The sequence below is a fragment of the Lepidochelys olivacea genome (assembly GCF_965140295.1).
Source record: "Lepidochelys olivacea isolate rLepOli2 genome assembly, chromosome: 8".
Taxonomy (NCBI): Eukaryota; Metazoa; Chordata; order Testudines; family Cheloniidae; genus Lepidochelys; species Lepidochelys olivacea.
The window spans coordinates 77,923,861-77,951,159 of NC_140418.1; the positions used below are offsets into that span (position 1 = coordinate 77,923,861).

Sequence of the window (27,299 nt, forward strand, 5' to 3'; positions counted from 1 at the left end):
CTTATTACAAAGGTCATAACAATGGTCCCAAATGCTGAAATAATATTACTGCAAAATGGAGTGTGGACTGGATCATAACTGTATTATACAGTGAATATTTTGTTTTTATAAATGATAGGATCAATAGTCTACCACTATTTTACCATACCAACAAATTACTGGTATCTCTTTTCAAATCTGAGTCTGTAAAAGACGGTAACTTACCTTCTTGTAACTGTTGTTCTTCGAGATGTGTTGTTCACGTCCATTCCAATCAGGTGTGCGCATGCTGCATGCACGGTCCTCGAAAACTTTTTCCCTTAGCAGCTCCTGTTGGGTCAGCCAGGAAGCCTCTTGGAGCGGTGCCTTCATGGTGCTCAATATATGACCCTGCCGACCCTACCCTCTCTTCAGTTCCTTCTTGCCGGCTACTCCGACAGAGGGGAAGGAGGGCGGATATTGGAATGGACGTGAACAACACATCTCGAAGAACAATTACAAGAAGGTAAGTAACCGTCTTTTCTTCGAGTGCTTGTTCACGTTGATTCCAATCAGGTGACTCCCAAGCTCTCCCCCGGGCATGGGGTCGGAGTTAAGGAATCACTGACTGGAGCACCACTCTACCGAGAGCATTGTCATCTCTAGCATGCTGGGTGATGGCACAGTGGGTGGTAAATGTGTGCTCCTTGCTGTGGTGCAAGGGATCTTCGGTGCTGACAGTCTCTCGCACCAGAGCCCTTCCTCGGCACCGATTCATGGACCAATGAACGGAGTACAGCTTCCATCAGTAACTGTTTTAAATGGAAGTCACGTTCCTTTCTAGTTCTAGGCTTGAAAGCCTTACAAATCTTGCAGAGCTCAGACTGCTGCGCCTCCCCTAGACAAGTCAAGCACAAGTTGTGGGGATCACTATTAGGCATAGGCTTTCGCATATACTGCAAGACAAACCCTTGGGCTTGAGGCATGCCCCAAAGTCCAAGGCGGGATGAGGGGATAGGAACAATCCCACGCACCAATTTCTATACTAACTACAAACAATAATACAGTAACTACTAAAACAAGAAACTGGGTAGAACTAGGAACTAGGCTAAGGGAACACTTGCAAGCAAGTGAAATGCAGTTCCAACGCCACCACAGATGGTAAGACGGAACTGAAGGGAGTTGAGTTGGCAGGGTCATATATTGAGTGCCATGAAGGCGCCACTCCAGGGGGCTCCCTAGCCGACCCAAGGGGAGCTGCTAAGGGAAAAAATTTCTGACGACTGTGCACGCAACGCGTGCACACCTAATTGGAATAGATGTGAACAAGCACTCGAAGGAGAACTTAAAATACTATGGCTCCAAATAAGGGTAGACATGAAAGTAAGTTTCTGCATCCAACTTCACTTTGAAGGAAAAAAACTAGACCCATGACATCATTCTACACACATGGATACCTGCAGTGAAGCACAGTGTTTCAAGCTTATAATGTCAGTTACAATAAAAGTTCTATTAACATTGGAGGGAAGTTAGTATTAAAATCATGCTACACATACAATAGTCAGAAACTCAAGTATTTATGATTTCTCTAAGCCAGGTATAGGATACATGTTTAGAGCACAGTACTGTTTTTATTCTGTGGAAGTATATTATTATGCTTATGAGGACAGCTTTTTACAATATTTCTTGTGTTCTGTGTAATTAAAAATGTTACTGTTTTGATAAGTTCAAACGTATCAAGTGAAAATAAATTGGGGAAAAGAGTAAAAAAAATATAAGACTTGCATTTGTTTAATTTTAACTGACTATAGACCTAGTAAGATTTAGGACTCTACCACTCTTGTAACTGTTGTTAGGAATCCAACCCAAAATGCAGACACTTACAAGCAGATTGCTTGAAATTGCTGCAGTTTGGTAAAATCATGGATCTCTAAATAAAGCTCTGCCCATACTTCAGTAATATATATTTGCGCATTTTCACTAGTGAAGAACTTTAAAGTGTTCAGAATTCAGCACTGATAACAATGTGGCATCTCACTGAAATGATGCTTTTCTGAAAGATAAACATGTTTTAACCTGTTTCAGAGTAGCAGCCATGTTAGCCTGTATCCGCAAAAAGAAAAGGAGTACTTGGGGAACCTTAGAGACAAACAAACAAGTTGCCTGCACTTCATCGGATGCATTCAGTGAACCCGAGTCACAAAACAACTTAAGAATCTGCTCAGCTCAGAATGAGGTGGTTAGTATCTTAAAAGTTGCCAGAGAGAAAGCTTTATGCTTGAAACAACAGAGGAAAATGATGATCTTTTTTCCTCTTTCATGAGTGCTAGCTTTCCACTCTAAGTATTTATACAGCATCAATCAACGTATCCAAGCATTGACCTGTCCTGGGCACATTTCCCGACCTGTGCAGACATATGCCAAATGTCAAATAGGAGTTGGAATTTATCAGCCGGTAAGATTTCTCCTGCAGCACAGGTCACTTTGTAGTGACCAGGGAGGGGATGACAGAGGCCAGGGAGACCATGCAGAACTTGAGTTTGACCATAAACTGGTTCAGATCCCGCAGGTCCAGGATGGGCCTGAGTCCCGCTTTGGCCTTCGGGATAAGGAAATAGCGGGAATAGAACCCCTCGCTTCTGAACGCCCCAGGGACCATTTCCACTGCTCCCAGGTCTAGGAGCCGCCCCACCTCCTGGTCTAGCAGGGCTTCGTGTGAAGGATCCCCCAGAAGGAACGGGGGTGGGAGATGGCTGGGCAGGGGCAAAACAAATTGCAGCGTATAGCCCCGGGAGACTGTGTTGAGGACCCAACGGTCTGAGGTTAGTTGCGACCGCTCCGGGAGGAAAGCAAAAAACCAATTGCATAAGGGAAGCTTTATTGAGAGGGGATCCCCTTTGGGAACTGTCAGGGTGTCCCGCGGCTTCCCATCAAAACCGCCTTTTCCCCCGCTGAGGGCGCCTCTTATAGTCTCTCGACTTTTTATAGGCAGCCTTGTACTTAGGCAGGGCAGCCGGAGCAGGGGCCTGCTGCGGCTTAAACTTAGTTTTGGCCGGAACCAGAACCTAAAGACCCAGGGTCTGCAGGGTCGTGCGGGAGTCCTTCATGCCATGCAGCTGTGTATCCGTTTATTCCGCAAACAGAGCCTTCAAACGGGAGATCCTGCATGGCCAACTGCGCCTCACTGAACAGCCAGAGCCACAATGCACTTCTCATGGACACCACCGAGGTCCTGGATCGAGCTGCCGTGTCCGCCGCATCTGACGCCGCCTGCAGTGACGCCTGGCAGCAGCTGCAAGCTCCTCCACCAGTGCCTTGAACTCTTTCTTATTGCGCTCCTGGAGGGAGTCCTTGAATTTGGGCAGTGAACCCCACTTCAAGTTGAATTCATAACTGCTCAGGAGAGCCTGGTGGTTTGCCATCCACAACTAGAAACTTGAGGATGAATAAACCTTTCTGCCAAAAGAGTCCAGCCTTCTTGAGTCTTGATTTTTCAGAGCGGGGGCTGGTTGGCCCTGCCGCTCCCTGTGGTTGACCATCTCGACCACCAGGGAGTTGGGCATTGGGTGGGTGTAGAGGTACTCGTGCCCCTTGATGGGTACAAAGTACTTGTGTTCTGCCTTCTTCGAGATGGGGGCTAGGGAAGCTGGCGTTTGCCACAGGGCATTTGAAATCCTTGCCACCCCCTCATGGAGGGGCAAATCCACCCTGCCCAGTGCCGAAGATGACAGTACATTGAACAGGGAGTCTGAGGACTCCTCCAGTTCCTCTACCTGGAAGTGAAGGCTCAATGCCACCCATTTTAAAAGTTCTTGATGGGCCCTAAAGTCCTCCTGCGGGACAGAGGAGGGCAGGGCTGCTATCGCCTCATCCGGGGAGGGTGAGGAAGCCGGTACGGTGCTCTGGGTATCTGCCGGCACCGGAAGGTCCACCACCTGGTCGGTCTCCTGGAACAGTGCCAATGACGTACGTCCCACCAACCCTCTCCTCGGGGGCCTGGAGAGAGAGGCTGATGGTGCCTCTGAGACTCTGGCTACTGAGCGGGACCCCACCAGGGGGCTGCGTTGGAGGCCATGGTGCCCACAGGTACCACTGCGCCAGCCACTGTGCCTGGTGCCACTGCACCTGCTGTGGCACCGATGGCCCCGGCTGTTCGGCATTGGGAATGTTCCCGCGACCAAGACCAGTGCTGTGCCGGGTGCAACTGTAGAGAACCCAGAGGTGGCTTGCTCTGGAGCGGAGAGCCGACACCGGCAGCGCTCCTAGTCCCGGCATGGTCATGAAGTCTCTGGCCGTCTGCAGGGTCTCTGGCGAGGACGGCATCCAGATATCTGGGGAGGCCTGGCCCGACGTGGCCGGGCTACTCCGCTCAACATGAGTCGGAGGCCTAGAGGCCTGAAGGGAATGAGGTCTAGTCTCTGCCCCTGGTTTACCTCGGTGCCACTGTGAAGAAGGCACTTTCTTAGCTTTCTTATGCCCCACAGATGGGGAGCGGTGTCGACTAGTCAAAGGCACCGGGAGGGTCGCCGTGCACTGATGCCACAGTGCTGATTCTGAGCAGTGCGCTGGAGCCAGGGTCAACCCCGACTCCATGAGAATGGCCCGGAGCCTAAAGTCTCTTTCTCTCTTAGTCCGAGGTTTAAATGACTTGCAAATTTTGCAACCATCACTGATATGGGTCTCACCCAAACAGCATAGACAGTCTGTGTGTGGATCACTCTTTGGCATAGATCGCCTGCAAGTGTCGCATGCCTTAAAACCCGGGGCGTAGGGCATGCCCCGGCCCAGGTACTCTAACTAAATGAACTAGCTAACAGCTAACTAACTATAGGTACTAGCACTGAACGAACGAAGAGTTCTGGGGATGAGCTACAGCAAAGCTGGAGCAGCACAGTTCCGATGCACCTTCACCAGCAGCAAGACTGAACTGAGAGTGGGGGGAGCACGCAGCTCCCCTTATACCGTGCCATGGAGGCACCACTCCAGGGGTCACTGGGGTGCTTCCCCTACGGGTACTGCTAGGGGAAAAACTTCCGGCACCGGTGCACGTGGCGAGCACGCACACCTATTGTGGAATACACATGAGCAATCACTCAAAGAAGAACCTTAACTAGTTGCTTATTTACTTAAGAATTTTTAAGTAACGTGATTAATGAGAGAAAAACATAACTCTTAGAAATCTTAACTGGTTTTCTAAATGTAAGTTTTTGGTTTTGGACTGTATCAAGAAAAATCATATCAAATAAGCAGCTAAACTGTCTTACTGAAAGAAACATGCAGAAGATGCTGCAGTATTGTTAATGCTTAAATTAGCGGCTCTTTGGAAGTTATCTGAAATCATATGTACAATGACACAATTCAGATGGGATTCTAAGATATAGTAAATTATTATGATGATGGATACTCCGGTTGGGTTAGTCAGTTGTTGATCGTTCTGAATTTTATATCTGATGCAAGTAAAATGGTCATCCTCTTGTTAAGTAACTTTGAAAAGGTTGCATGGGAAGCACTACCATCTGAATTATTATAGTGGAAGAAATTAAAGCTTGGTGACAAAATTTTATCTGGGTAGAATAGGGTGCTTGCGGGACAATTCAAATGTGTATGGCAACAACAGTAATATCTAAAATCAAAATACATTTATGTTAGCAAAAGTGACATGATAAAAGATTGAGAACAAGAGCCTGAAGTACAAGAACAGAGAATTATTAAGTAACACATTAGGAAGGTTTAAATTGAAACTAATGATAATAGCTCTAATCTCTGAAGGAAGTTATTTAAAGTGCATTCTATTCTGAAAAGAAATTCCATAGAAATGGCATTGTGGGATTTTGGCTTATTGGTTCTTAATAAATGCACACCAGATGTGTTCAGATTACAAATTACACGTAAAATTAGGTTTTTATTTTTTGTTTTTTTAATTAACTTCCAGTCCAGTCCACTTATCCTGGACTTGGAATCACAGTTAGTTCTCTATCTCACACATCTCCACCAGTGAAAAGTTCTGCGGGCCAATTATGCCTCCAATGACGCTGTGTAACCACACTACCTTCAGTAGTTTTGCATAAGGGAATTAGAAGTAAACAATCCACACACACAATAGAATAGAATTCAGCACATTCACTCTTGGCTGTGCTGAGTCTGCACTGCTAACAGAATTTACACCTCCACAAAACATTAGATAAGAGTTTCCAATGAACTTTAGAATCTTCAGTTGTAAGGAAGATTTATTGTTATCCCAAAGTCTATCTTAGACCTTTACTTTCAATGTCCAACTAATATATGCTACAGTAATATATGCATACTCTTTGTTTAATCTGAGTTCAATTGAATCAGTCACCCAAAAGAAAAGCCAAACATCCATGTATAAAGTGGACATTTTTCTAGATGGTCTTGAACAATGTTTTAAAAATGAAAGTCTTCATGGTGTTATGCAAGAATATAAGACTGGCCACAGTGGGTCAGACCAAAGGGTCCATCTAGCTCAGTACCCGGTCTTCTGACAGTGGCTAATGTCAGGTGCTTCAGAGGGAATGAATGAAACAGGCAATCATTGAGTGATCCATCCTGCCATCCACTCTCAGCTTCTGGCAATCAGACAAATCTATCCAGTCAATATTAATTTTTTTACTGCAAACTCAAGGGAAATAAAAAAATTGAACCGATTTAATGCCTTAACTGAATGTGATTTTTTAAAAGCAACCTTAAGAAATCAAAGTATTCCTTTCATACCAGAGTCTGATAGAAGACAAAAAGGTATACTGTAAGTGGAACAGTTTTATTATACAATGCTAGTTTTAATTCTGTCAGATACACGTCCAGTGAAATAACAATAGTTCAATATTTAATTTGCCAAATGACTTTTTTTCAAACCATTTCCAATCATTATTTGGGGCTGAAAATAAAGAAAACCCTGGATCTAATGTCTTCCTATATCACTTTGGGACAGATCATAGCAGAGAACGCACAGAAGTAGATTTAGTGCCCACAATCTGTATAAGGTGATGATTTAGTACTTTTTAACCATCAGTGGAGTAAAAGCAGCTATACACAAAGGAACAGAGAGTAGATTATAAAGTCAAGAACTATACTCCCCCCTTTTTTTTTTTTTTTTTTTTAAATCTGATATCATACATCATACCATCACTATAGCAAGTCTACAAAGGACACATTTTAAATCCTTATTTTCAGTTACTGTTCTGCTTGAAGTTTTCATGCTTTTTCTTTTACCGAGAAAAGATTTTCCCTAAGGAAATCTTACAGGAAATTAATTAGGCATATTTTGAGTTGGTTAAATGTTAAAAATGCTTAACAGTAAAAGCACCTAAACAGTTGCTTCTACTCAGAAACACAAGCAAACTTCAAGTTATCTTCAAACTTAGCACATATGTTGTTACAATCAAGGTTTTGCAACGTTTGAAGGTAACAAACTTGAAATAAAGTTCAGAATGTTCGAAAGGTTTCAGGTAAAAACCCCACACTTAACACACAAATGTCTTTATTTGGAGAATCCTCTCTCTACTCACATGGTAGAGTCTGGTGAGGGGAGGTGGGATGCAGGGGCAGCAGATGGAGCCAAAACCTTAGTAACAGAGGCAGAGCTACTTCTAACTCAGGAAGCAAGGAGGAGCAGCAGTTTCCAGATTAGTGGTCTTGCCAAAAAACCCCAAAACCAAAAACCAAACCAAAAAAATGTTAATTTTAAAAAGTAAAAACTTACTTACTATGTCATTGTTTCTTTGCATTTGGCTCAGCTTGCTTAATGAAAATAATCTATTTGGTTTGACTTTTGTTTAGTCAGTTTCACTTTCAGTTTTCCAAGGTATTACCATAACGGTGCACTATTTAGATTGCAAACATTGCAGAAAAAGTTTTTTGGTTAAAAATCCTGTGTTTCCACTGAAATTGAAAAAAAAAGAACGGAAAAATTTCAGCTCTTAAGTTTTGTAAAAAGCTTACTTTTACAAAACTTTACATTTTGGGTCAAATTCAATCTCTTTAAAAACTGTCCATTCAGCAAATATATTGCATTACTTTGCTTACTTATATGCAAGTACGATCCAAAGTGAGGCATTCCAACAGTATATATATTATAGTAGATATATAAATGCATCCTGGGATAAATAAATTATGGAATTAACAGGAAGCTGTAACAATGCTTGAGCAAGGGAGGTTTTGCTGTTTGAATATGCTAAATTGGGTCAGTCCCGGTCAGCTCTAAAGAAGGGTGGGAAAGTGCAGAATATGTATCGCTTGAACACAACAATTTTCAAATAGTGCACCTTGCATATGTTAAAGTCCTATCACAATATTAAGTGTTCAAAATCAACAGCTAGGACTGCTGCTGAAAGACAAAACACATATTCTTTTAGCATGATAGCTTTAGAGTGCAGGTTCAGTTCAACTTCTTGCAGGAATGGATTTCTGGATACCTCTAATAGAATAGTCTTTTCATTTGACGCTTGCAACCTTGAATATTTACAACAATGACATTTGGGCTGAGATTTTTCAGACTTCTGAGCCCTAAATTAATTTGTTTGCAAAGTTTCAAGAAAATTCTTTCATGTTTTTTTTTCACAATTAGTCATTCAAGTAAACAGTTGCTCACAAAAGGTCAGAATTTTGGATTTATACTTCTTCAAAGGTCTTACAGCATATGGAGTTGTACACCTTGGTTCAAAACCAACACAAAGTGAGCATGCCACCTACCAAAATCACCAGCATCGCCACTGTTGATCCAAGAACAGCTCTGATTTTCAAACTTCACACAAATTCAATGGCGTAATTTCAACCTTAAATCCACTAATATTTTGGATTTTTTTTTTTTTTAAGGAAATATGGCTTTAGCCAAACCGTATTTTAAAGCTGTTTTCAGATCAATTTTAGTACGAAGAAGACATGAAAGCAGAATCTAAAGCGCAGGTTACCTTTTTATCCCCCTGTTTTCGCCTTCGTAGCCCTGGTCTGTAATCATCTCCAAACCGCAAAAAGTAATAATAAGAAACTAGTCGTTCTATAGGATCTCTTATGACATTAATGTAAATTGGTTTCTTTTTAATACCAAATCTGAAATAGAAAATAAAGTCAAACCAATGTTTTTTTCCTGTAGTTTCTCAAAAATATATTTACTGACATTATGTAAATGTGAACATATATACATATTACAGACAGGAAATTTTAATCTTTAGTGCCAGGAAGTCAACATTTCACATTAGGGCTCTATATTATTGTTCGAAAGAACAGAAGAGTGCTGTCTGAAAAAGGACAGATGAAAAAAGTATTGAAAACAGAGATACTCTCTACCTTGTGATGGAGGGTTCCAGAGATGTTAACACAATAGATTCTTGATTACAGGAACAAGACAAACTCAAAAAACCAAGCCACACACCAGGTAAGTCAATTCTGTGTGTTTGTATAATTTTTTGTTTGTTTTTAATATAATCCAACCCTAGTCTTTGAGCTAAAACAATACTGAAATGTCAATAATTACATCCCATCTGCTTCCATACCAGGTGCAGAAAGTTTTAATATAAGTAACTTGACCTTAGAAATTCCTTCCCTCAGTCTAGTAACAAAATATTCATACCACAGAAGCCCTCAGAAGGTTCGGTCTTCCTTTTCTGCTTCCTGTTGTTGTTGCCTTTCTAACTGTGCTATGCACTAGTGAAGTAAGTGGTATTCCTGGCATGACTCCAAGGACAGAGATGGAGACTACAAGGAAGGGGAGGTGCTCAGGGACTGTCATTTGGCTATGATTATAAAATGTGGGTGTCTGATACTAGCAGAAACTTCATTTTCTATTACAGTCAGTGACTTTTCAAGATTTTTAAGGCCACTGTGCTACCTAAGGAAATTTTGATTTAGCATAGTACAAACTGGAAGCCTTGTAAAAAATAACAAGGTGCTAACTCAAATGACCAGACAAGTGATCAAAAATAGTTTTATATTATTTCCACCCCAATTGGTCTATATTTAGGGGAAATTTTCCTTATTTTTCTTCTCCTTTTGAGACTTGTCAGCCATAGTTTAGGTAAAAGATCATGATGAACTAAGCAAAAAGAAAAGAACATAAAGACCATTTAAACATTTCAGAGACCCCAGGAGGTGCATCCAATAATATCATGAGCAAGCATGACATCCTCAAGTGAAACTAGAATCTTTAAAATGTCGAATACATTTATGTTCAGCTATAACTGCTAGAATTTTGTATTGACAGAGAATCATGTGACCGTACTTGCTAAACTAGAGAAACTTTAGCAAAGCACAACTCAAGATGCAGCACAATTGGGGTAAAGACATTTGAAAAAAGTTATAAACTAAACTTACTGCTGTTGGTAGGGGAAAACTATTAGGTCTTGGGTTGAAAGAGTGAAGAGGAGAGATAACAGAAGGGCAAAAGGTTAGTAGTAGTAAACGAGGAAATAAAAACAACTGAAAAGATTATTATTTTGGGGGCAGACTGGACAGAGGCCTGAACATTTGGTCTTATAATGACCATGCTGACCAACTAATGCAAAGCTCCTTGGAGCCTGGATTGTGTCATGACATATATTTGTACATCACCTAGCATTATAGGTCTCAATCCTGATTGGTGTCTCTTGGCACTCTGTAAATATTCATGGCACAATACAAATAATAAGTAATAAAATAATAATAATGAAACAGTATTGTCCTGTGTCAAAGGAAGCTATTTTCCCATCTATTTAACGAAAAGAAAACAGCATCATAATGGAGATCAACTATTATTATGGATGACTGAAAGTGGCATCAGAATGAAAATAGGATAAAAACAAAAAACAGAGAATCAAAGGATTTTTGTTATTACTATTAGTAATAGTCTGGGGTTATGGCACCACTCCCTCAACACCAACAGTCTTGGATTGGCCCCTACTGCTGCAATGTTTTTGGTTTCAGCATAATGTAAGAGGTGTTTCTGAAATATTTTAGTGCATCCAAGTCTCATTTGGCATTTAATACACAGCCTTAATATTTTCTGAAATAGTTTACACTTGACAATTACAAGAATGCAGAACATACTCAGAGTTTCTTTAAAAGTATAGCTCAAAAGCCAAGAGCAACCATAGCACTCAATATATGATTTTAATAATGAAAACCAAAAATAAGAGAAAGGAAACTGTTGTGGGAAAAAATTAGTCATTTAGATAAAAGGGCAACAATCAGCAAACACAAGGATAACACAGCCCTGGAAGGAAATATGAACATGAATGAAATCTGTGAAATTGCTTCGATGCCTTTCTACAGGTACAATAATTATTTTAATCTGAAAAGTTCCAGTACCTGTAAGATGTTTTCAGCTTTATGCCTTGAGTAATGTAAAGAATAATATTCACCTAGCTGTTCACAAGGCTGTTATTCCATTAAGGGTTCAATTCAGAAAGTCTATTAATATAGTATTTTAACTTTTAAAAAAAGGTGGGAGGGGAGGTTGATTCAATGTGAAGCACAGAGTTTCTTCATTTTATTTCATTTTTTTTTTTTTTAAGTTTAGGTTTCTCTCCTTCTGTTTCTTTCAGCAATCTTGAAATTTCAGCTGCTGCCACTGGTAATTTTCAGCTGCTGCAGTGGCTTTTAGGACTTTCTATTAGAGATGAGCTAAATTGGGAGTTTATGATGCTCCCCCATTTTATTTTTACTTTTTTTTTTTAAATAAAAAGTTATAATTAAAAATTACTTCCAGAGAGGGCTTTAAAGGCTACAAACCAAAAGATCTTTACCCTCTGAGGTTAATTGTCTGAGTGGAAAGGAGGAGGAACACAAGTGATGGGGAATATGGGCATGATCTTGCACCAATGAAGTCAATAGGAGTTTTATTATTGACTTCAGTGGGAGCAGAATTAAGCCCTACAAAGGGGAACATCATTCAGTGTATTTCCTATGTATTTTTTTAAAAAGTAGCATGTATAGCACAAAAGTGACTGCTTTAATGTACTGCTATGTTATTAACTGTGGCATGTTAAAAACTAAATTGTAAAAAGTTTAAAATGTATGGTGAACGTGAAGAGCCACACACTTCAAAGTAACCTCACTGAACGCCAGTTATGTGGTGTTACTTATTCGATGCGCTGTGTTTGGGAACAGACTGCGTCTAAACAACTCAGCCTGTGAAGCATATCACCAGGATGATACTCTCAGTATCCAGAAGAGCAAGCTGAAATTCTCAGGCAAAGGCACTCCTGTTGCTCAGCCAAGGAATAATATTGCTAACTTGTGGAATCAGGCCTAAACGAGGAGTTAATTCTTTTTTATCATGCAATAAACAGGTCAAAGTTGTATTAAAAATCTAAAGGGAATATTGCTCATTTGAAGGACACTCAATGTTTGCATTTTTTTTTAAACAGTTGACAGATTCTGAACACTAGAGGGCAGTAATATTTAAGATGGATCAACATAATCTACTTGAACTACTGGACTCCACAACTGAAAACTGGCAAAATTAACACGTTTCGGAAGGAAATATTTTATCTACTGTGTAGTTTTAAGAATATAAATAGTATTAACCATTGCAGATGAAACAAATCATGAGGTAACTTACTTTGCAAAATCCAAGTAAGATATATGTCCATGATAAAATCCTGGTTTCATTTCCTTCCAGGAAGTTACATTCTTCACAAATCGCACCTACAAAAGTAGAAAACAGTCAATATTCCAATACCATTTGGAATGGCTGATGCTCAGCCTACACTAATATGTTCCATTCAATAAGTAAAACCGAACAATGCATTATGATAAAAATCTATCACCATGAATATTACCAAAAGACATATGACTAACTGAAAAGGATACTTTATTTAGAAGCACATGGCAATTGACTCACTGTAGAGGGCCACAATTTAAAGTTAAAAAAATATGAAGTAGAATATAGCAATCAGAAAGGCAAATAAAGCAAAGTCAGAAATATGACCAATACAAACAACATTTTAATTAGTATTTTTTGTTAGCCTTAAACATAGTTTGACGGCAATATAGAGTGCCCTCAGCAGTGAGCAACAGGGACCAAATCCATCAATCTGTATACAGATTCCAACAGATTTTCCACAAGAAGGGAATGATTTTTTCTTCAAATGTGTTAGGTGAAACTCTGGTTTTTTATTGGATCTATTTTACAGGGACAGGAAGGCATCGAACCAGGTGGACCATTTGCTCAAAAGGAGCAGAATTTTAATTTTTGGATGGACCATCAGCCAGACTGCATTTCAGCACTATGTTTAGTTTAAGGTACATCTTCATTCTTCTCTGGAGCTTATAACTAGGAAAAATTAATTTAAGCCCAAAAGCTCAACACAACAATCTAAATCTAAACAGGAATGGTATCCCTAGCCTCTGTTTGACAGAAACTGGGAATGGGCAATAGGGGATGGATAACTTGATGATTACCTGTTCTGTTCATTCCCTCTGGGGTGCCTGGCATTGGTCACTGTTGGAAGACAGGTTACTGGGCTAGGTGGACCTTAGGTCTGACCCAGTATGGCCATTCTTATGTTCTTAGATAATACCAAGGCATGAACTAGCCCTTAGACAAGAGCTGATCAAGATCTAAGTAGACCCTGGCAAAACTCCACAATGGATAGAAACAGACCTCACATTTGGAAGATGATTATGCAGTAGAAAATAAGATACACGGTCAAAATTGCGAAGTATGATCAATTTAAGAAAGTAAGACAGCCAAATGCTGGTAGCTTCGTTTTATTAGATGAAAATAGTCTTAACACCCAGAACAATAAAACTATGAAAATTATTTAATAGCTGGTGCATTGGTTAATAAAGAAAAGTTGATAAATTTGAATCTCACTAGCTGTAGGGTAGTGATATGCCATTTCTGAAGCTGAAAAGCAGAGGGTAGATCACTCACATAATTAAAGGAAATAGTTAAGAATCACACTTGGATATTAACTAAAGCACCAGGAATTTGCCCTGTACTAAACTCAGACAGAGTGATGGCCTATACAGCTAAACCACAGAAATATCAACTGCAAAATTCTCAGTGCAGCTGTTCTCTGTTAAACAGAACTCATTTTTTGTAGCAGTGTAAATGTAAAAAGTATCACAGAACACTTCACAGATACACGGAGTACATATATACAAATACAAATAAAGTAGGGAGACTGCAAAATATTGTACATTAAGCATTTATAGATGTGCAACAGAACGGTGAAGACCCGTTACTTAACCAAGTTTCAAAATCAGTAAAATTGAGAAGCACAGGGAGAAGAGAATTGCTTGCAAATCCCCTCCTAAGGCCAACCACTTCTCACTAGGCCTGGTGACTGCTCTCTCCAGTGTGTCAGTGAGGCAGACAGATGCAGAGGTACTGAGGAGAGACAAAGATTCAGTAAAGAAAAGTCTGGTGTCTACAGATAACCTTAGATAATAATCTGAACAGGATAATGAGCCACTGAGGAACATGTGCTGAATTCAGAAATGAAACAAAGCCAGTGAAGATTCTGTAAGGCGGATATGTTATTTCTTGGAATGGATGAGATCAGTTGTCCATTGTCTTGAGGTTCCTTTGAACCACTGGCTCTTAAAATTCCCATGTGGAAGTGGCTCATGCTACTTTGTCATATGCAGCTTTTCCTCCTTTGATGCAGAGCTTATGTATGGCATCTCCTAAACGGATTGAAATAATGTGCTCTGCTTAATGCTAGCCTTGAAGTTAACTTTCATCAAGTCTGGTTGAGGACCACATGATGTTATTATAATGTTGCAAAGCAAACTGCACTGACTTCCCATCTGTTTCAGGATGCAATTCAAAGTTTTGATTCCTATCTATAAAACCCTATATTATTTAGAACCTGGCTAACTCAAGATACACCAGTTCCACAGTTTCACTGACTCTGTGCATAGAGAGGGTGTGATCTGGCTGCTCCCTGGCGGTTGATAGAATACATGTAGGCTATGTTGTCTGTCAGGATGTTTATATGTGATCCTGTTATCAGTGGGAGGAAACTGGCACAGGTGTTCCTCACCGCTCTCAACTCAAGGAGATGATATGCAGGGATGTCTCTGCAGGTGACCATTTGCCTTCTGTCGTAATATCTTTTAAATGCATGCCTCATCCTATGAGGGATCTGTCAGTGGTAAGGAGTTACGAAGGTGGCACCTGTAAGAAGGGGATCCCTTTGCATGCATTGGCCGGTTCTTCCACCAGTCCATGGAGTTCTTGACCCTGGTGGGCAATGACAGAGCTTTATCCAGATTGTCCCTGTTCAGTCTGTAAACCGAGCTGAACCACAGCTGTAGGCACCGCATGTGAAGTCTGGCATGTGGAATCACTGCTGTGCCAGCTGCCATATGCCCCAGGAGCTGAAGGCAGATTCTCGCTGGCACTTGAGGGCTGCATTGAGCCGTGTCTATAAGCGATACCAAGGACAGAAATCTGGCCTGATAATAGGAAGGCTTTGGCCTATAGCTCATCTAGGTCGGCCCGTATGAATTCTAGGCATTGCCCTGGTGTGGGGGTCAACTTTTGGAATTGGTCTGCAAGCCCAGCTCTGTGAACAAGCATATCGTGTCTTCATTGGCTCGATGAGCCTCCTGAAGCGACCGGGTTCTGAGGAGGCAATCACACAGGTAAGGATAGATCATTATCCCTGGAGATCGTAGATAGGTGGCCACCACTGAGCGAACTTTGGAAAATACTCTGGGTGCCGATGGAAATCCGAAGGGGAGGAGTGAAACTGATGAAACATCTGTGAGCCAGTAGTACTGAGATGTGAAAGTAGGCATCTTGCAGATTGAGAGCCAAAAACCAGCCTCCCTGTTCCTGTGATGGAATGAGCGTCAACAGGGTGACCATCTTGAACTTTTGAGCTTTGACAAACTTTTTGAGAGCTCTGAAATCTTTTCCTGATGCAAATTAGAAAGTAACAAGAGCAGAACCCCTTGCCTTGTAGGTACTGGTTCCATGCTGGGGCGGCGAGCTATATGGGCCTGTGGTGCCCGGGCTCCAGCAATATTCAGGGCCCGGGGACCCAGCTCCACCAATGTTTGGGGCCCAGTCTCTCCTCTGGCCCTGCCTGCGGCCCCTCTGCACCTCTCCTGAGTGTCCCCCGGCCCCCACTTGCTGCCCCCGTGCACCTCCCCTGGGTCCCAGAGCATCCCTGCCTCTCCCCTGCAGCTCCACGCTGACTCCGCTCTTCTGGCTCCCAGCATGAACTGCCGCCACAGGATCCTAGTGCCCCCGATCCAGCCTGCCCTGCCCCGACCCTGCTCTTCTGCCTCGGACCCTTCCTTTTTCCAGTGGGACCCTCCACCAGCACACCCCCCCTCCCCCCGGCCTGCAGTCACTGCTCCTGCCCCACACTGGGCAAGGGGCAGCCCCGTTCCCCACCCCCAGTGAGGCTACAGTGAGGAGCAGCAGTGGGGGAGGAAGGTCAAGATGCTTCCAATCTCTGTCATAGGGCGCGGTCCTAAAGCAGTGTTGTGGGCCATTAGAGTTCACAGCATCCACCACAATGGAACTGGGCAATAGGTGAGTAAATAGGAACTCTGATTTCTTTGCAGGGACATAATTTTTTTTTGTCTACCCGCTTGCATGTCGGGGCCACCGAAGCTGGGATTTGCCACATCATCTTAGCTAGGTCTAGGGTGGCCTCGTTCATTGGAAGGGTGATTTTGGAGGTAGATGAAGCATGGAAGATATCGATAAGCTAGTGGTACATACCTTTAACCTCTTCCAATGTGGAGGATGTCCACTGCTATCTTCGCCAGCTTGAAACATGTGGAAGTCATCCGCCATGGATGGTGGAGACACCATGACTGCTTCGTCCAGTGAAGAAGAGGATATGGCCTTGAGTGTGACCTCCTCTGTGTCCACCTCTCACTCCTCCAGATGCCTGGGAAGCTCTTGGGCAGTGCTCGGTGCCCTCGAGAGAGGTTGGCGGTGCGCTGCCCAGGGGTCCCAGTATGGCCACTGAGGGGGCATATGGCCTGGTGGAGGTGCCCAAGGGTGACCAAACCAAGATGGTGGCAGTGATATCTGGTGATTCATTCCCAGACCCTATTCATATCAGGTCCCATATAAAGCTTGGGAGGAAGAGAGAGAAACCCTGGCCGGCTCACTGTCGAATCCCTCACTTGACATCGGAGAGGCATGGCATGATTGTGCAGAAATACCCTTTGGTTGGCCATGGCGCAGTGCAATGATCTCAATACTGAGGGGCAGAGAGTCAGGAGCTTCCTACATAGCCAGGTCACCGGCCTGGTGAAATTTTGCTGGTACTGAGCATCCCAGCATCAGTAGTGGTGCTGGGAGAGATGAGGACCTCACCCGTACTCATCTTTCCAATGGCAGATGGGCTGCTGCTGCTGGTGGAACAGATGACAGCTTGCATTCCATGAACATCTTAGGGCATTTGCCCTTGTCTCTCTGTACCGAAGATTCAATGCCGATGCCCAAAGGATCCATGGGCTTGTCAACAGTACCAGACACCAACAGAGATGGTGATCACTTTTGGCTATCCCTTGGGGTTAATGACGGGACTTGAGTTTTTGACTTATGGGAGGAGTCCCCAGACTGTTTCTTTGACCCACTGTCCTTCAAAGTTGAAGGTTATGGGGAAGACTCTCACCCGCCAGAGGGCTAGGGGCTGCCTCCATACAGATGATTTTCTGGCAGAGTTCTCTGTCCTTGCGGGAATCTCAGTCGGAGCTGCTGGAAGAGGGAACACTTTTGTTAGATGTGGCCCTTGCCAAGGCAGCAAATGCATTTGGAGTGCACCGGGATTGCTTCGCTGCAAGTGCGACACTTCTTGAAGCCTAGAGAGCTGGGCATACCCTTCTCAGGGGGTCTCCTTCCACCCACGAGGGATCAAACAAGAACAGAATCTTTTCTCTCTTTCTTTCTTTAAATAAATAAATAAATAAAAATTTTGCCAAATAAAAGTCAAAAGAAGGCTAAAGGGTTTCTAAAAGCTAAAGAAAAGGCTCCATCTCTAACAAGGGGTGGGTGAGAAACAACTGAGGATGGCTAGCCCACACACACTGGCTAGCCTCGTGAAACAGCACGAGGAAACAGTGCATGTGCGGGCCCAATGGACACTGCTATCAAAGTTCTCTGATCAGCAGCGCAGAAATACAGACACACTTAGAGTGGAGCACCCATAGGGGCACTACTCGAAGAAGAACCATTAACTTATTCTTTGTTTCATGCTGGTCCAGGCAAAACCTATGGCTAAGAAGGTAATATCAATGATAGTATACAGTCATCATGTATATCAGAGGCCTGCTCAGCTGATTTAGCCAGGACTTGTCTTAGCTCATCTTTCAACAGACAATACTCAGTCCAGCACAAGCCAAGAGAGGGTAAGTGAGCTGCTATACAGCAGCTGTGACAACTGTAGTACAAGTCCACGTTTTAAGCCAGATGCAAAGAACTTCTGAAGTTTTATGACAACCATACCCATGCTAGGGTAAATGATTTTTTTTTTCCCCCTCACTGGATCACTGATGACTATTTCTTGCAATTCTCTCTCTCTCTCCTGTTGAGCATGGGTTGGCTTTTGTTTGCTTATTTGTTTTATTTTATTTTAAAGGGCCTTGTAGCTACTGGGGCTCACATGAGAGTGAGTGATTAAAGTTTGTGTCCAAACTAAGTAAGATCTTTGAGGTTATTTTGGAAAATACAGGTAAGTGTGAATGACTTTTATGAAATTGTGTTTCAGGCATTTTTAGAAAATAACTGAAAGGCTATTTCAGAGCTCCTAATAGGTGTTAGCTCAGCTGAGCTTCACTGAATTGAAAACTGGATCAAATGTAATCAGAGGAGCTAAGAAGTACTGCAAGGAAAATAGGAATGAATGAAGAAGTTCAGTTTTCTAGGTAACTGGAAGCTTAAAATGCTTCCAGTGATCAAAAAGGAGGTGCCAGAAGGTCCTATATCAACTCAGCAAAATAAGCTGGGAATATTTACATTAAAGAAAAGTGCATACAGCACAAAACTGGTGTCCTACTATACAATTCGCCCCCAATCACCTCTCCTTGTCCCCTAAATCCATCCTTCTTCCTCCCTGCAGTACTGACCATATATCTAGTTTTTCCCTAAGACTTTGTGTCCCAGGAACTTCTTTTGAGACCTGAAACATTCCAGCTTTTCATTATGATGTTGGTTTTGTTTATAACATCTAACTATTTGTTCAAGACATATTGCTATACGGAGTAGAATTAGTTCTGTGTTCACCAGGAACAAACAGTCCAATAGAATGAGTGCAGTATGGGGTGAAGAGAAAATTCTAAAGAAACTGTCAAAACTGTCCTTTTGCTCAAGGTGAATGATAATGACATTTGTTAAGTGTTTCATGCTGAACTTATTCAGAGCACTAAGTTAGTGGAAAATATCCACTTTGAGAAATATAGTTTCCTTAGTCTGAGGCCCCTTATTTCCCTGGCTCCATGCTCCTCTTGTCAACAGCAGCAGCTACTCCACTGCTATGGTCCTTTTCTCCCAATAGGCAGGGCTAAGCATTTTGCTGTTGCATTGCTGCTTCTTCCCACTGCCTTGCTGTTATACACCTCTCTTTCTCTGGCTGTATTTTTCCTGTTGGCTATTTTTGAATTCCTTGTTCTGGAGATAATTTCCTCCCACGCAGCTCCAGCTGAGTTGCTTTTTGGAGTACTGGTGGAACAGATGACCATGTAGCAGCCTTACTGGGTGGTTCTAACAGGAATGGAGTTACAGAAACTAGCCCTTGACTGGCTGTCAAAAAATCCAGAAATTTGCAGGAGAGGCAACATGGGCTGGACAGAAAACCTGAGATTCCCCAGGTCTGGGAAGGACTTGAGGAAATCATGCTAACTGACCACTCTAAATTTAGGAACACAGATTGCTACATTGAAGCAGACCAGTGATCCATCTAGTTTGGTACCGTGTTCAGGATCAAGAGGTAGAAATCCTACATAGGCAGCAATGGCTTAACCTGTCATCAAGGAAAGTTTCATCACCACAAAAAGTTAGGGCTTATCTACACAACCTCATAGTTTGGGCTCCTGGGGTGTGAACTGCAGTGCACACCAAAATAGTCCAGCTCCCTCGTGGGGATGTTGCTAGTGTGAATTAAAAGGTATCTAGTTTGTATTAACATAGACCTGTATGAAGAGGACTACATTAATGTGAACTAGGTACCTTTTAGTTTGTGCTAGGAATAGCCATATGGTAGAGTTAAGCCCAAAGAGGTTGACTTATGCCCTGAAGCTTAAAGGCATTACATCCTTTCCAGAGTTTTTGCTTATTTAAAAAAAAAAAAAAAAAGGACTATTATCAAATACTTACTACACAGTTCGCCTTGTACCAGAAGCCTTGGTACGAAAACCACTTCAATTTCTTTAAGTCACTGATTCATATTGTCCATTGAAACACTGCTTTCTGAATTAAAATTATCAAAAATTCTGAAATAAAACCACTCTCTCAGAAACAGACACACACAGTTCAATTGCAGGTTCTCTCTCTCAGAGACAGACACACACAGTTCAATTACTTGTTAAGAAAACAGCTCATTATCCCCTGCCAATGATTATTCTTACTTTATTTTACCTATAACTAAAGGCTATTGAGGTGAAACAACCAGCCAGAATCTTGATCTTGACAATACGCCACAAGCAGTTATAGTATTACCGCTAATGCTATATTTAGTTGATCCATGTTCACTTACATTACAGAAAAAATAGACTAATAGAGATTTGGGATCTGATTTTCAAAGTCAGGAATGTGCATTTGTGAGACTAATTCAGGCACATGATTTCTTGTGCAAATTGGACAACTGTATACTTTAATAGGACATTATGCATCTAATTGGTCACTTGCATATGCAATTACCTCATTTGTGAATTTACTAACAGTAACTGCATTGGAAATTAGATCCACAATTGTGCACAACCTATTTTGCAAGTAATGCTTTTCTGTTAAGCTAAACACCGCAAGCAGAGCAACATTATGTAGTGCTGAATTTTTAAAGAATAGGGTTTAAAAAAGAACTAAGAAATATTCAGGGACACAGAAGTGGACTCAAAACTTGCTGAACATTACATAATACCAAACACTTCCTAATACAATTGAACTTGAGATGTTCATTGTATTATGTTATTTCCTCTCTAGTAATTTATAACTCACCTAGCTGAAAGAGCTTTTTTAGTCTTCTCATTTAAAATATATTTTGGAGAGTTAACTTTGATTCACATGGAAGTAGTGAACTGGAAGCACTATGTACAGCCAAGCATAAAATGAGTAAACTATACACTAGACAAGCATTACACATTGCTACGCCAATGCAGGTCAGTCCTGACCCACTGTATCCCTTTTTATTCTTGTCTTAGACCTTTAAGCAGAGACTTCTATCATGCCAAGTAGTGTGGTAAATTAATCTTGTTACATTATAATGGCACCCAATTCCATCTGTTCCTCCAGTTATATTTACAATAGCAAATTACTATTCTCTGTGGATGTATGTACACACTCAAAATGGTTCTTCCTGAATAGTGCTGAACACACAATAAAATACCTAATATATTAAAAATGCTCAAGTGGCTAAAAACCCATACTATCATCTCCATAAATGTAACTTACCTGATCTTGCAGTGACATAACAGGATTATTTTTGGTTGTATTAATATGCAGAACATGATATTTGTTCTTTGCACAAAGGTCATAGGCAATATTTGTGAAGGATGTGCTTGCAGTTTTAGGTACTCTGTTGTAAATGATCACCACATCATCATCTTCATCCAGAGTTGCATCTTGTCGGGGACCATCTATTGTATGACGTTGTTCTATCTCTCTGACTTCATGTCTTGCAATAGCTCTTTCTGTAAAGAGTAACAGAAAAACTAAGCTTTTAGTGATAATGAAGTAGATAGTGCGATCTTGAAACTCAGTCCTTAGCATTAAAGTGACAAAAAAGGTTAAAAACCATCTATAAAGTAAACAACTACTAATTGTTAGTTTTTTTAACATCTGGATTTAAAATTTTCCTTTCCTGCTCAATGCATTTTTATAGATTTAACTAAATTATGCTTGGAGACCGAATATGTTGTCTGGAAACTGATAAACAGTGAGGAATATTCTTTCCTTTAACTTATGTAAGCATTAAAAGAAGCTTCACTCTTTTCTTTAAAAAGTTCTCTATGATGCTGTATCAAAACGGTAACCCTTCTCACAAGTCCCCCCAAAAATCCTATAAAATACCCAGTACTAAGAAATACTAGGTAAAAGGAATAATTAGTTCAAATATCAAAGTATAAAATATGTATTTTAAAAAACAATAAAAGTCACTGACCATAGATGGTTTAGTCAATTAATGGTGAAGAGGCACTGGAGTTTAAATAAAACTACTATTCTTATTCCAATTAACACCACTCCCCATGTGTAAATACTACAACACATGGCTTTGTAAGAATCTAATTAGATGTATTAGACTCAAATTTGATAAGAAAAGAAACAGGAGAAGCTTATGAAATGATTTACATTAAGGGGCGGGCAAAATTATTGCACTGAATACAAAACTATCATATATACTCATTCATCAGCTGAATATTTTTGGTAAAAAAAGGGATGCATCAAAGAGCGGGGGTCGGGTTATAAACAGGTCTACACCAAAATTTGATGACTTTAAGCTCTATGAAATCATTGAATTGAATATCTAAAATATTGTCGTTATGTTTACCTGGAGTGTCTGCAGGCATGGAGCCCCTCAGCTCCCTGTGGCCGCAGTTCACCACTTCCCACAGCTCCCATTGGCTGGGAACAGTGAACCGCGGCCACAGGGAGCTGAGGGGCTCCATGCCTCCAGACTCTCCAGGTAAACAAAATGTCCCGACCGCCAGCGGCTTACCCTGATGGGCTAGGAGCCAAAGTTGGCCAACCTCTGAAATATAAGATCGGCTTATGAAAGGGTCATACAGTTTTTATTATTTTTACCTATCCATCTTGGGGGATCGGCTTATAAACGAATGGGCTAATGAACGAGTATATACGGGTACATCAAACACAAGGAAGGAAAAAAAAGAGAAAAGCAACCCCTGAACAAGACACGTTTTGGAGAGGTGGGTAAGCTACAAATAAAAATAAAAATTCCTTTTACAAGAAGGACAACGCTCTGGGCAATTGGTCTCCTTTTCAAATATAAAGCTACTTGGAAAATGAGAAGCAAATCGTTACGGCTCTACAGTATGCCAAACATACTTTGTGCTGACCCAGACAAAATTCAAAAGCTTTGTTCTATTCTGGCTAAGTAGAGCACCCACCACTATTTACAATTTAATGTCCAAGCATTTTTTTTAGAATTATGCATTTTGATACTATCCTTAATGGTGTACCTTTTTTCCACATGGGTCAACAACAAGGTTTGACCTCAGGATCCAGAGGTTTATAGGACAAACCTTTTCTGTTTGAACTAAAGGAGCAATTGTTAGTAAAAATAAGCTGCTGTCCTTTATATGGAGTACTTCCTAGAGCAGTAGTCCCCAAACTTTTTCTGTCATGCCACCCCTTACCAGTAGTGGAATCTGTCCATGCCCCTGAAAGCCATTGTCAGAGGTGGGGCCAGGAGCAGGGCCACGGTCAAAGCCAGGGGTGGGGCTGAGGCCAGGAGTGGGGCCGGAGCTGCAGCCAGAGACTGGGGGCCTGAGATCAGGAGCGGGGCCTGAGGCCAGGAGCTGTGGCTGGGGCTGGGTGGTGTTCCCTTCCTGCCCCCTGTAGGGGCTGGCCTGGTCCCTTGCCGAAAGTTCCTACACGCACACCCCAGGAGGGTGTGCCCCACAGTTTGGGGACCACTGTTCTAGAAGGAGGTTATGACACATACTCAGCGAGGCACAGCTATGTGAGACAACAGGGGAATGTTAGTTATGATCCTGGCTTCTCTTCCTGGCTCAAGGGCAGTGTGGTCTAGTATTTTGAGCAGTGGTTACAGACCGCATAGCTACATATACAGATTTGGCACATTCATTCTGAAAGTCAGTGTTTCAGAATGGGTGAGTTTGCTTTGTCATATTAGAGACCTGAGTTATAATTCCAGGTCTGCTTGAAGTGACCATGGGCAACATCTCAGTTACCTTATTTTAGCTCGGTTACCGTTTAGCTTACGTATATGAAGCTTTGATATGTAGTAAAGGTTATGAACCAATGAGACAAGAACCTAATGTTCTCTCCTGGCTCTAAACCCAATGCACTTTCCCTCTAGGCCAAATGGAGTTCAGAGAAAGTTTCTCGCTCCCCACTCTCATATATACACAAGATTTTACCTGCAATGCAGGTAGGTGTGACAGGACTGCCACATATGAGATTGTAATGAAGGATGCATGACACTTGGTAGAGCTGCATCCTCCCCTCTTGTCTCCCATTCCTTATCTCCTCTTCCATCACCTTTGGTCTTCACTTTTCTTCCTCTTCTTGTGCTCCTAACTCACCCCCTCATACTGTTCTCCTTCACCCTACCTCTATACCACAGTTTAAATGTGAAATATTAAAAAAAAACAACAAAATTTAGAACTATCAAGCTGTGCATACAAGTAGTCTATGAAACCACATATTATCACTGCCCTCAGCTACAGTAACTCCTCACTTAAAGTCGTCCCGGTTAACGTTGTTTCATTGCTGATCAATTAGGGAACATGCTCATTTAAAGTTGTGCAATGCTCCCTTTTAATGTCGGTTGGCAGCTGCCTGCTGTGTCCACTGCATGCAGGAAGCACAGTCTGTTGCAGCTAGCTGGAGGGGGGCTTGGAACCAGGGTGGACCGGCAGCTTCCCTATCAGCTCCCCGCTCCCCTAAATTCCCTGTGCAGCAGCCGCCCCAGCAGGCTATCAATCCTACAGTTGAGCTGTCCTTCCCCACACTGCCATGTGCTGCTCCTGCCCTCTGCCTTGGAGCGCTCCCCGAGCATCCTACTTGCTGGGGGGGGGAGAGAAAAGGGGGGCTAATGTCAGGGTGTCCCCCTCCCCCTTGCTCCTGCACCCTGCTTACCCCATCTCCATAGAGCAGGGGGACACACAACAGGGCTCAGGATGGAGGGAGCTTCCTGGCAGCAGCTGTGTACAGTATTAAATTGTTTGTTTAAAACTTATACTTTGTGTGTGTGTGTGTGTATACACACACACAGTATAAGTTTTTTATATATATAGTGTGTCTTTTGTCTGGCAAAAAAATTTTTCCCTGGAACCTAACCTGCCCCCGCCCCCCATTTACATTAATTCTTATGGGGAAATTGGATTTGCTTAATATTGTTTCGCTTAAAGTCGCATTTTCAGGAACGTTCAGTGAGGAGTTACTGTACACTCCTACAACTTCTCTCCTACTGTTTGTTACACTCATTTCCCAAGTCTTGTTTTAGACTGCAAAACTTTTCAGGCAGTACCATCTCTTCCTATGTACCTGTACAACTCCTAATACAAAGCCCCACTCCTGAATGGGGCCATTGGGTGTTACCACAATAATAATATCAAGAAGAAAGAAGTACAAATGTATGCATCTCTTCCTGCTGTGCACACAGTCTTGAACCAAGTAGTGCTGGCAGCACAGTCACCAATGACAGACAAGGTTTCCTCTAGCAGCCCAAATGGGTGTGAAATTTCCTGTAAATGATTCATGTATTTCTCAGTTGAAAGCCTAGTCTTACCCATTTGCCTGAAAAGTAGGCAGATCTAGAAGGAAAAGAAGAATTTTATGTTTTTAACTAATATTATTTGTTAGTCTCTAAGGTGCCAAAAGTACTCCTGTTCTTTTTGCGAATACAGACTAACACGGCTGCTACTCTGAAACCTGTCACTTAATTCAGCAAATAGCAGATGAAAGGAAACCAAGATTAATTTTTTTAAAAATTGCAACTTCACCTAGTTGTGGAATGATGTGGATCATTAGCACATCTTGAATATCATTAAGTTAAAACTCCAGAAAGCTGGCATGCTCCCTGTGTGATGTCAATTTGTGAAATAGTCTGCCTGGGAAGAATATGTCTGGAGAACCAGTGAAATGACAACATCACAATGACACAAGGCAGTGGAAGGATCTGTGGCTGAGCTGTTGACAACTCTTTTTGTTAACATATTAGATAAATGATGTCTTTGTTAAGAACTCAAAATCCTGGCACATTCAATTAAGAAGTTGGAACTCACAACAAAATGCTTCGTAACACCAAAGAAGTCTTCCCGTAAAACTGGGAAAGACCAGGTTTAACATTCCTATGGTCTTGTCTAGCCAAAGAACTTGTACCACTTAACTTTACCAGCACAATTAAAGCAGGGCAGCTCCTCTAGTACTGACGCAACAGTGCCAATATAGAAGTGCTTATACTAGTATAATGCACCCATGGCAAGTGTTGTGCTGGTATAACTATTTCAGTTAAAAAAGAAAAAAAAAATCACACTCCTAACCAAATTAGTAATACTAGTATAAAAACTGTGTGTAGATCAGGCTGAGGGCATACTACTCAGCATTCAAACCTGTGACAAATAACCAAGATTGCTTGACTCCTGGTTGCTTCCCTCTTGTTCTCTTTCATATCCCCTCTTATCTTCTCCCTCTTTGTTTTCTCCTTCTTTGCCCCTCATCACCTCACTGACAAACCCCTCAACTCTTGTGGAAAGTGGTGTGGCAACAGTTCACGTTTCATCAAGGTGAAGATGGAGGTTGCAGCAGGCAGTTAATAATCCCTTCCGCACATGCAAATATCCAGAGTAGACCACCATACACCTGCAGCAGGGGGCATGACACACACAGGTTGATCTTCCCCACTTCCCACAAGACAGATACTGCTCTGTTGCCCATACGGGCACAAAAAATATGGAACAGCATCTCAGATGGCAGAAATTAAACAGATAATCTGCACTTCTTACCACAGTGCAGCATGTCTATAGCAGGGTTTGCACCAGTGTAGCTACACCAATGCAAAGAACTCCAATGCAGACAAGGTTAGAGCATGCTGAAGGAGGAGCTCTGTATATATGTGGCAGTACATAGACAGACAGCTTCCCTGGAAGCAAATTCTATACAGAGGAAGGGGGAAGGAAACAAACAGCAAAAAACCAACACATCCACACACTCCTTTGAAGAAACTGCCAGAAGTAGAAGAAAGAAAGAACTTTGAGCACTCAAACGTACCATTTTGCACAAAAGTGTTTTAAGAATTTAACAAGCTTGAAAAACTGCTAAATCGTACTTTTCAACCAGAAGAGCCAGGAGTCAGCTAAAGACATAGGCTCTGACTACACTACGAGGCTTTTAGTGAATGTTTAGCATATCCTTGCAATGCCGGCTACAAAAGTGCCATGCAAATGCCTGTTCTCACTTTCTGGTGACATTGTAAATAAGAGGGCAGCATTAGCTCCTGTAAATGTAA

At 41.9% G+C, this 27,299-nt stretch overlaps 1 protein-coding gene across 1 annotated transcript in view; it reads right to left on the reverse strand.

Moving 5' to 3' along the window:
* The window catches only part of HS2ST1 (heparan sulfate 2-O-sulfotransferase 1), a 162,985-nt gene that overhangs the window by 14,936 nt on the left and 120,750 nt on the right, over positions 1-27,299 (reverse strand). Inside the window, exons 2-4 of the mRNA XM_084636706.1 lie at positions 21,536-21,774; positions 12,512-12,597; positions 8,886-9,024 (exon numbers count right to left, since the gene is read on the reverse strand). Of these exons, the coding sequence (XP_084492832.1) occupies positions 8,886-9,024; positions 12,512-12,597; positions 21,536-21,774 (464 nt within the window). The remainder of the gene's footprint in view (positions 1-8,885; positions 9,025-12,511; positions 12,598-21,535; positions 21,775-27,299) is intronic.